Below are 11,710 nucleotides of genomic sequence, written 5' to 3'. Positions count from 1 at the left end.
ATTTAGACTTAATTTTGACTCTTAAATTTAAATAGATCTAATAGTTTAAATTTAGTATTAAAAATAATATAGAATTTAATATCTACTGAGAAGACCCACTACAATTTTTTTTACTTTTAGTCACAACAAAACTTGTGACTAAAAGTGAAAAAATTGTGACTAATTATAAATTATTATTCCTATATTGTGACTAAAAGGTCCGTGTCTAAAACTATTAGTCACAAAGATTACAATTTGTTGTGACTAAATGTATTTTTAGCCATAATACTTGTTGTGACTAAAACTAAATTAGTCACAACTTGTAACTAAATATTATGATTTAGTCACAAGTAACATTTTAATATGGGATAAATTGAGGAATACCTCATTTTTTTAATCAATTAATCAAAAATAACTGTATATTAAAATTCATTGAAATCTAACCACTTTTATAAGTCTTATACCAAATATACCCTTACTTAACAATGTTAACATATCCTAACAGATTGTCCCTATCGCAACCTAACCCAATGCACACAAGCTCTGCCTCCTCTGCCATCACCTCCGTCCTTCCGCCTCCTCCACCGGCGAAATCAACACTACACCTCTGTGATCACAATCGCAGCCCCTGACCTCCAACCTCTTCTAATATTTGAATGTAAATAACCTCCAACGATTTGGGTACTTGAATTTATATTCTCCAATAATTTTTTGGAATGTAAGTATTGCTTGGGACTTTTTTATTAAAATCCAATTGTGAAGCCAGTGTCTAATTATGCTTGTCTACGGGAACAAGTATTTGATGAAAGTTGAGGTATATTATAGAGTCACCTTGCTAAACATAAAATTTTTTATCATCTTTTGGTTCAAATTAATGCATATTTAGTTTATACATATCGTTAATTTGTTTTTATTTTAAAAGTTACTATATTCCATCAGTAGAAAGCTTCCATATTTTACAATAATTTTTTTATATCATATCGGAATGTAATTATCGCAAGAGGAAGAGCGGAGGTGATCATTAGATTTGGACTCTGGAGAAGTAATTGATTTTATTTTTTTCATTAAGCTAAGGGCAAAATGGGACATGACTTATAAAAGTGGCTATAAATCAAATAATATGAAAAGAACGGTATAAATGAAATGGACTAAGTTAAACTGGGTATACGGTGAAATTTTCCCTTTTAATATCGTGACTAAAAGTCGCATTTAGTCACAAAAAAATTATGTTATGACTAAAAAGTTGTCACTAAAAGTAGCAGTTTTTTCTAGTGACCTTTAATTTATTTGTATTTAGTATAATAATAATAATTTACTTGATTTGTTGTTCGTATACTTATTAAGAATGTTTATTATACATTTTGAAAATTAAATATTAATATTGTTCATGGGAAGAAAAATACTTACAGTAAAAAAAGTGTCAAAAGAGATAATTAAGGAAAAAAAAATGAGAAAAGAGAAGAGAAGAGAGAAAATATTATTTAATTATTTTTTATAAATAAATAAATATTATTAAAAAAATATAATAAATAATCTACTACAACTCAAATATTAACTATTTTCATACACTTATTTATTTATTACTATTTGATCTATTATCTATGGCTATAAAAATATTCATACCATATCCTATATATATATATTTACAATGAACGATCATGCGGAAAAGACACTGGAATATTAAATTTAATATATCATCATGAGAGCACAACTGAGAATATAAGAGTATCACACGTCCCGATTGGATTTCTGGGAGGCTCTGTGTGGAGAGGCAAAGGCCTGTTGCTAGCTTGGCGGTGTCTGTTGCTTTGGATCTAAAGTATAAGTATGTTATTGTGGAGAGTGACTCAAGACTGGCAATCGACGCTCTCAATGGGAAGGCGTCCCACTGGGCCCTTGAGAATTATGTCTCCTTTTGTACTAAATCTTCTCTTTATTTCAGTTGTTGTAATTTTTCGTATGTTAGTAGGACCTGTAACTATGCAGCTTACAATGTTGCTAAGTGGGCTTTTACTCACCAGGTGTATGGATCGATTCCGATCAACTCTGTACCGGAAAACTTATTGTGTAACGACCATGAGGTCTAGTTTTATTTAATATATATCTGCGCTTATTTTCAAATAAAAAAAAAGGAGTAATTTAGGTTTTTTTAAAAAAAGAGAGAATAAGTAAATGTTTGATATAATAAGTAAAAAATAGTTTTTTGTTTTTAAAATTAGAAAATTATTTTTTTAAAAAAATAATTAAGTTTGTTTGATTTTTTTTTTGAAAATAATTTTCAAAAAATAAAATTACAAAAAATAAAATTTTTTAAAAACAATAAAATATTATTTTCTGTTTTGATAAAAATAATTTATGTGTAGTCAATATTATTTTTAAAAAATACTAACAAAATATGACGTGTTTTGAAAACTTCAAAAACTATTTTTTGTTTTCATTTCTAAAATCATGTTTTTAAAACAAAAAATTGAAAAATAATACCAAACATACTATAATTATATTGAGTTCCAGTAAAATCCCAAATTTGAGTTAGGGAGAGTTAAGAGGCTGACAACGAAAATTTTCTGTATTAATGAGCGCAATAGCATTCGAGATTCTAGAATAGAAAACTTCCTAGTTTTTCCTTCTTTTTTTTTTCTTTTCCTTTTTTCTTCTTTTCATAAACTACTAAACTATAGCTTTAATTTTATATCAAATTTAATTTTATTAATATATATATTAATTTTATTTTTGCTTATTGTGTACATAGAATACATAATGAATAATTAATTTTCCACATGGAAAAGAGTGCATTTCCGGCTTAGATTAAGGGATTGGTATTGCGACCCCAATTGCCCATAATTTTAAAATAAACAATAACCAAAGCAAAGCAGCATAGAAGCCTCCCCCATCACGTTGAAATTTCAACAATTACTATTTCCTATTATTCTTGGTTTTGATCATCTCCTCAAAGTGTTCAACTCATTACTTTAATCAATGTACAACTTGAAAAATCAATAACCCTTTTTAACTATTCATTTATTTAATCATTACATGTAATGGATTATATATATACCTCGATATGATCTAACTTATATAATATATATATTTGTATTTATATGATACATATCTTTGCTTCCTTGTTTGGTAACAAAAACCTCAAAGCCGCATTTCTAAAATTTGTCATCATGCATAGCATAGGCCATATATATATATATATATATGAATATGAATATATTAAAGAGCAAGTCCATAAAGGAGAGACACAGAAATGTATAATAAATTTAGAAGAGGTACGTTATAATCGGTAAAAAAAAAATATAGAGGGCAATAAAGACAAGAGACATATTGTATAAATTTGCAAACTTTTCAAAACGGAAAAAGAGAGTATAATTTAGAATTAATTCTCATTAAGAACAACACGCATTTAAAACAAATAATAATAATAAAAAAATCTAACTAGCTATAGATAACAATATACTCCAACAACGTATTAATTTATATAAGAGTTATAAAGAGGGGAAAACGTATTTGTTTGTGAAGACGGTGACATATCATATACACAAATTCATATATACAAGAAAGAAATGAAAGTCAGTGCCACGTGGAAACACCACACACAAAAAAAGTATGGCAATTGAGTGCCTTATTTATTATTTACTTTCCAATATTAGTTTTTTCTTCATTTTTCTTTCAAGAAAAAAATTTCCAATATTAGTTGCCTCCATATATTACATTGTTATAGTAAAATAATAATAAATTTAAGTATAGATATATAGTGTTTCTGTTAAGGCAAAGAGAAGAAGATAAAAGGAAGAAGAAGAAGAGAAGGGTGTGTGTGTGTGGGGTTTGAAAAGGAAAATAATAAACAAATAAATAAATAAATATTTTTAATTATATGTAGGATGGTTATTAATTAATGAGAAAGTAGTGTATATGGTGGCAGATATGAACATTGAAGAGGAGTGTAATAAAAGAAGGGTGTTTCAGTTGGGTAGGTCTGAGTAGTTTTTTATTTTATTTTATTTTTATAATAACAATAATAATTATAATGCATTCAACCCTTCTTTTCCTGATTTATCCTTCACTAGTCTTCACTACTCTTTTTCCTTTATTTTCCTTTGCCTTGTCAAACTGTGCAACCCCCCAAATCCAAAAAAATATATATAAGAGAAGAGAGAAGTTTAATTTGAATATTGAATCAAATATGAAACCAAACCAACGCAGGCAATGATGATCTTGATGCTGAAGGTCTAAGAGGGGGGATTTAATTGCTCTTCACCCACCTTTTCTTCCTCACCATTAAGATAGAGAGAGAGAGAGAGAGAGAGAGAGAGAGAGAGAGAGAGAGAGAGAGAGAGAGAAGAGAAGAGAAAGAAATTTAAGTCTCTATAGACAGAGAAAAAAGAGAGAGAGAAAGTGTTTGTTTGTATACCAAAGGGGGGGAGTTTATTGGGTTTTGTTAAAAGTCCTTTTCTTTTGTTTGTATTGGTGTTAGCAAAAAATCATCAAGGATTGGAGAAGGTTGAAAAAAAAAACACAAACAAAAGAGTCAGATTCTTCTTATTCTGATCATATATAGTTTTTTAACTAGTAATGGAGATTTCTTAAATTTTGTTTGTTTCTATCTTGTGTATCTTTTTCTCTGTAATATTATTGGCACTGAATGAGATAATTATATATATTATGGGTATTCTTGCTGGAAGGAAGAGAGCTCTTCTTCTGTATTATTATTATGTTGTACCCTTATTATTATTTTTATTCTTTGTCCAAACATTTTCACTTGTTTCGGCTCTAAACTACACCACCAAACAGCAAGTTAGTAGCTTGAGACTCGATAGGATTCGAAGGCACTTGGACAAGATTAACAAGCCTCCTGTCATCACCATACCAGTATGTTTTTCTTTTTTTCTTTTGTCCTTTGAGAAAAATTTGTGATTATGTATGCATGTGTTTTTTTCTTCTTCTATAAAATACTTATATATATAATGAATTTGCAGAGCCCAGATGGAGATATCATTGATTGTGTTCACAAGAGAAAACAACCAGCTTTAGACCATCCTAAACTAAAGAATCACAAGATCCAGGTACTAATTTTTTGGCATATATAATGTAACAAAAGGGTGTACATTATTTTTTATGTATTTTTTTAAAAAAATGTAGTATATTTTGAACAGAAAGTAGCACCAGAAATGCCAAAATTTAAGAAGAAAAGGGAAGAAAATGATGAAATGGGGAGTTCATCATCATCATCATCAAATAGTGGTAGTAGTAATGAAGTGAAAGGTGCAATGTTAATGCAAATGTGGCACACAAATGGAACAAGAAGATGCCCTAAAGGAACGGTCCCCATTCGCCGGAGCACCACTCATGATGTCTTAAGAGCAAAGTCTTTGTTTGACTTTGGTAAGAAACAACGGAACACTAACTCTTTATTGCATCGCCGCCGTAGAGAAGACGCTCCAGATGTTGTCAGTGGCAATGGCCATGAGGTATACTACTAGTACTAGCTAGCTATACTCCAATATCATCATCAATATTACTATATATTATTATTATTTATATATACATATGTATAGCATCACCATAACATATATATAATACCCTTAATTGGTTGTGATGATGATGATGACATGAAACATGGGTATTAATGATCCTATATTTATGCAAATTGCCATTCAATGTTCATTATCTAATTCTTTGCATCTCATTCAATATATTGGCACTAGTACCATAGCATACTCATCAAATCTTTTTTCGAATCGCATCTTTAATGGCTCATTTAATTAGTAATTTTTTTTTATATATAATATATATTTATATAAGACGCTGATTATATACATTAATTTTTTGCTTATTTCAAAAGTAATTGTACAGAAATGTTAATTGCCGGTCGGGTCGGGGTATGAGCTTCATTATTCATCTAAAATGTATAATGAATACTCACACTTGTAACATACAATTTTGATCAATAAAATAGACAGAATTATACCCTAATATACCGTTTTTTTTTATTATTGACCATGAAAATATAAGATTAATATTAATTAAAAATTAGGTTAGAACGTTCATTAGATTAGTGGTATATGATTGAGATTTGAGAAGCAGAATACTTATAATAAAAATTAAAATAAATGCAGTAGATTGATGATATTGTTTTTGATTGGTTTTGGGTTGGGGTTGCATGGTAAATAGCACGCGATAGCGTACACAGGATCATCAGAAGAAGTGTACGGGGCAAAAGCGACCATAAACGTGTGGGACCCATCAATCGAAGTGGTGAACGAGTTCAGTCTCTCTCAGATTTGGGTTCTTTCGGGATCATTCGACGGCTCAGATCTCAACAGCATAGAAGCAGGATGGCAGGTACTCCTTCCATTTCCATGTCCCTTCCCGCACATAATCCCATACTATTATTCTGTATATACTTATTTCTTAATTATAATTAATATTACATGATCTTCATTAGAATTTTCTTAAGCTTTGATTATTCTACTAGTCAGGTCAGTCCGGAGCTTTATGGTGACAGCAGACCCAGATTGTTCACTTATTGGACGGTCAGATCTCTTTCTCTATCTTCCTATAAATTTGTCAACCCCAATTTAATTTATTTATTAACTATTGGTTTTCTTTAATTAATGCACCGAAATTCGTAAATATTTTTATTTAGTCAAAATATTCATTATTTATAATTAGAATGGAATCATTTGGGTATATTACCATGTGGTGTGTTCCCGTGTGCTCAAATTACTATAGTCTCTATAGGTCAAAGTCAACCCTATCTATAGGTACTAATGGATGTGATCTCCAATGTTTCAGATTTAAAACGAAAAAACCAACCTTGGCTTGGACCTTGATTTATTATTATTGTTTTTTTTTTTCAATTTTTTAAAAGTGAAGTATATCCTGACAAAAGTAAAAGTAAAGCAAAATAATACACGGAATGAGAAAGTCATTATGTATATTAATTATGTACTCCATTTAATTTTGTGATTTAAGTGATTAGCTAACAAGTTTTGTAGATTGTAATGATGAATGTCGTCGCATAATATGCGTCACTAGATTACAAAATGGTTCTTATATAAAATATTCAATAGTATTTTCAAATTTAATTTAAGTATGAATAAGTAATTTTTCGATTATTTTTTTTATATAAAATTATAAAAATATTAACTATTACATCAAATTAATTTATATATTATCTACCTATAATAAAAATTAGCAACCCATTTCTTAAATTATTATTATACTATATTTATATATGTTACCCATAAAGTTGTAATTCTGGATACTTGGTAATATGAAATTATTTAAATTTATTTATAAAATTTACTTAGGTCTATTTAAAATCATCAGTCTATTTTCTTTTTTTCTTTTTTTAAGGATTGGAAGTTCTACTTTGCCAAAGTTTATATTATATTTTGATTGTGATAATTTAGCAATGCTGTTTCAGTTTAACAGACTATACTTTATAATAAATTGTACATAATATAATTTTTTTATTTCAAATAATAAAAATAATAATAATTGAATCTTTTGATTAAGTTTTCATTTTAAAAGTATAAAATAAGTATAAACTCTGTCTTATTTTTATGTATAATAATATTTTTAAAATATTTTTTTAGTAAATTAAAAATTAAGAAGTTGCAAATTTTAATTTTTTTGAAAAAGACTTTTAAACTAAAAAAAATATTTTTTATCTCAATACGGAATGACGTTTTTAAATTGTAAAAACTAAAAAAGAATTTATCATAATGTTAATTTAGCTAATTAATTAAGCTGAAAAACTACAGACGGATTCGTATCAAGCAACAGGGTGCTACAATCTCCTCTGCGCAGGATTTATTCAAACAAATAGCAGAATAGCCATTGGAGCTGCCATATCCCCAGTCTCTTCATTTTCTACCAACCAATACGATGTAACCATTTTGATTTGGAAGGTACATATATTTATACAGCTCTCTAATTTTTAATATTAGTTTCGATATATTTACTACAAAACATATTTTGTATAATCCATATACTTATTTAACATTTACTTAAAAAAATTCTGAATTTGTCACTGCATAATACACATAGGATCCAAAGCTTGGAAATTGGTGGATGGGATTTGGTGACAATACCCTAGTAGGGTACTGGCCGGCTGAGCTATTCACACACCTAGCAGAGCACGCCACCATGGTGGAGTGGGGTGGCGAGGTGGTGAACTCAAGGCCGAATGGCGAGCACACGTCGACACAGATGGGTTCGGGGCACTTCGCAGAAGATGGGTTTGGTAAAGCTAGCTATTTTAGGAACCTTGAGGTGGTGGACTCGGACAACAGCCTCAGCTCGGTTAGAGGCATCTCCACATTGGCTGAGAATACCAATTGTTATAACATAAAGAGCTTCTACAATGACCAATGGGGCACTTACTTCTACTATGGTGGACCTGGAAAAAATCCACAATGCCCATGACTCTTAACATTACTACTCCTATTATGTACAACTATTAATATTTTTCATTATATATACAATATTTTCATTATTATTGTCCTCTTTAATCCTCATCTTCTCTTACATTGTATAATTAACTTTCCTAATTTCAAAAATTTCCATTATCAAAATTCTTTAATTCTGTAATTAAAAATGTTATTTTCCTACTTTAAGTTGTTTTGTTTTGCAAGAATTTATTTTGAACTTAAATAAATTCAAAAATAGGCTGTAGCTTTGTTTTTATTAATTATGGGAAAATATGTTTAGTTTGTATGTACGGTATATTTAATTAAGTGCATTATCAATTTGTTCTTATGAATTAGTACTAATTTGCTACTTTTCATTTAAATTTTCTATTATTGATCTGGATAATAGCAAAAAAAAAAAAATACATCATATTCTCTAATTATGAAATATTTCACTCGTCTTCTCTATCAACACTGAAGAAGTAGAGTATTGAGATTTTCATCGGATGTATTAACCATTAAAGTTGGTAAATCTTTATTTTGCAGACAGTCTTGTACTTTTCCGTAAAAGGGGCTACATGTTAAATGTATAGTTCATTCATTTCATGAGTTCAATAGTAGCTTTGGGTTAATAGAAATAAACACATAACAAATATCTACTTTGTTGTTGTGGAGGAAAGGGAGACGCAAAGCTTTAAAGCAATAATACCACTTGGGAAGGGCTCCTTCCCTATCAAGTATTTGAAGATAAACATGAGGCCAACAAATGGAAATAAGCAGTTTATGAGTTCATTCTCAAGTAGATTAGGATTATAGGAATCCGATTAACTTGTTAATTTGGTATTATTGGGATTCCAAAGCAAATAGATGAGTATTTTTTGCTTCCTTAAAAGGTAATCTCTGTCGGAATTTCTTTTCAGGTGAAAAAGTAAATGTTATGTCGGAAAATAAAATAGGAGCGAATTTTCCGAATGATAATTTTTGCTGAGTCAAGATTATGTTGCTTTCTTTAAGACGTTTTACGACTTTGTCTGAAGCATGCACGACTTAGCTCGGCTCGGCACAACACGGTTGGATGGATGACAATGGTCTGGTGTGTGAGTCTTCACCCATGTGCACATAAGTGGGTGACCCTTAGGGCCGAAACACAAATCTCACATTTCCACCTTATATACGCCTATGAGTAAGTGTTTCTATCCCATTAGGTACTCTTTGTAATATCACAAACTTCACTTCTCTTATTTTTGTATAATTCACTCAAAAGTTCTAACAATTCCCCACTTGAATTTTTAAAAATATTTTTCTCAAGCAATATTAGAAAACTATAAGACTGTGCTTAAACAAAGAAATCTTTAGATTTTAATATTTGCATAGTGAATACGATTCAGATTTTACTAGAGTGACTCAAAGTCTTGAACTCTATCTCTAACACCCTACCACACACCAATCTTTCAGAGGTGTATTTAAAAAGTCTGTGCTTTAATGGCCATGCACGTCTATCATTGTATAATGAACTCTCTAGAAATTTTGGCTCCCAATTCCATAAGAAGCAACCCCACTTCTACATTCACATGGGTTAGTATATCAAGAGTACTCCTGTAGCTTGGTACTCTACTCCATTAAGAGTTTTTAGTAACTCGTCCTCTTATCTCTTCAGAACTTCATGCTTCTCATATAAATATATCATGATCAACACATATAACTGCATAACTTTTTACTATCTGGTGAACCTAATTATTGGGATCTCCAGTCTTTAGGTTAGGTTACCATCACAGGTGACTCATCATTCTAAGGGAATTAGTCTTATTCCTTTTGAAATTTTATGGACCTTCTCTCTAGTTAGTACTTTCATCAAATGATCTGCTAAATTATCATTAGTGCATACATGATCGATTCTAATAGCTCCCGTTGAGAATAACTCTCTAATAGTGTTGTGCTTACAAAGTATCTATTGTTTCTTATCGATCTAATGATAGTTTTGGATTTTTTTAATAATCGCCATACTATAAAATTTTTGTAACAACTTTTATCGATTTTTGTAACACTTAATATGTGATCTCTAACTAGCCAAGCTTTATGGCCCATTTGACTAGTCAGCCTGACGCTTCTGGTTTCTACAAAACCTATCGTAGTGGTTGATTAGTGTACACCTTTATGGGTGTGCCTGGAAGTAGGGCCTCAACTTTCTGGAAGCCAAGAGCAAGCTGTAGGTCAACTTCTCCATGAGTGGGTATCGATTTTCTACGTTGACTAGCCTTTTACTGATGTTGTATATAAGGTGTTGTACACCGCCTTCTTCTCTTGTGAGGACAGCACTAACAGCGTGCTCTGTGACTGCTAGGTACAGACCAAGCTCTTCATTGTCTATGGGTTTAGGCAACACCGGCGGTTGGGCCAATTGCTTCTTCAGCTTCTGGAATGCATTTTCACATTCCTCTGTCCACTCAAATTTTTTGTTGCCTCTAAGAATGTTGAAGACGGGTATACATTTTCCGGTAGACTTGGACACAAATTTGCTTAGTGCAGCAAAGCGTCCAGTTAGGCTTTCTACTTCCTTAATAGTTGTTGGAAATTTCATATCCAAAAGGGCTTGGATCTTTTGTGGATTTTCTTTTATTCCCCTAACGTTGACTATGAAGCCAAGGAATGTTCCTGAGCTTACGCCAAAAGAGCATTTGAGGGCATTGAGTTTCATGTTGTAGCTACAAAAGGATTTTGAAGCACTCGCCTAGGTCCTCCACATGCCCCTAAGCCTTTTTGGACTTGACAAGCATGTTGTCCACATACACCTTTATGTTGCCGCCAATGAGATCTGTGAACGTAATGTTCACCAGCCTTTGATAAGTGGCCCCTGTGTTTTTTAGCCCAAGGGGCATGACTTTGTATATGTATAGGACTAGGTCTGTCATGAAGCCGGTATGCTCCTGATCAGGTGGATACATCTTTATCTGATTGTAACCTGCATATGCATCCATAAAACTTAGTACTTCATGGCCAAGCGTGTCATCCACCAACTAGTTAATTTTGGGCAGTGGGAACTAGTCCTTTGGACAAGCTTTGTTCAGGTTGGTGAAGTCGATGTAAACTCTCCACTTCGTGTTAGGCTTAGGTACCAACACTGGATTGGACACTCACTGAGGGTGGAATGCTTCTGTTATTAAGTCATTAGCCATCAGTCGTTCGACTTCATCTTTGAGTGCCTAGGCACGCTCCTTGTCCAAAAACTGCCTCTTTTGTTGAACAGGCCGGATGCTTGGATCAATATTGAGTGCATGGGTTATTATGGAAGGGTCCATCTCGATCATATCTCT

General features: G+C 31.2%; 1 protein-coding gene across 1 annotated transcript; it reads left to right on the top strand.

The window, feature by feature from the left end:
• The first annotated feature begins 3,798 nt into the window (after nt 1-3,798).
• On the top strand, nt 3,799-8,600 carry LOC115720846 (protein neprosin). The gene is made up of 7 exons (XM_030650032.2): nt 3,799-4,851; nt 4,959-5,045; nt 5,136-5,450; nt 6,154-6,324; nt 6,462-6,515; nt 7,752-7,898; nt 8,038-8,600. The coding sequence occupies exons 1-7, from the start codon at nt 4,645-4,647 to the stop codon at nt 8,413-8,415; spliced, it is 1,359 nt and encodes a 452-aa protein (XP_030505892.2). The 5' UTR covers nt 3,799-4,644; the 3' UTR covers nt 8,416-8,600.
• The last annotated feature ends 3,110 nt before the right edge of the window (nt 8,601-11,710 follow it).

This window comes from Cannabis sativa, chromosome 2 (genome assembly GCF_029168945.1).
Source record: "Cannabis sativa cultivar Pink pepper isolate KNU-18-1 chromosome 2, ASM2916894v1, whole genome shotgun sequence".
Taxonomy (NCBI): domain Eukaryota; kingdom Viridiplantae; phylum Streptophyta; class Magnoliopsida; order Rosales; family Cannabaceae; genus Cannabis; species Cannabis sativa.
The sequence above is the reverse complement of the archived record's forward strand: the minus strand, read 5'-3'. Positions and strand labels throughout refer to the sequence as shown.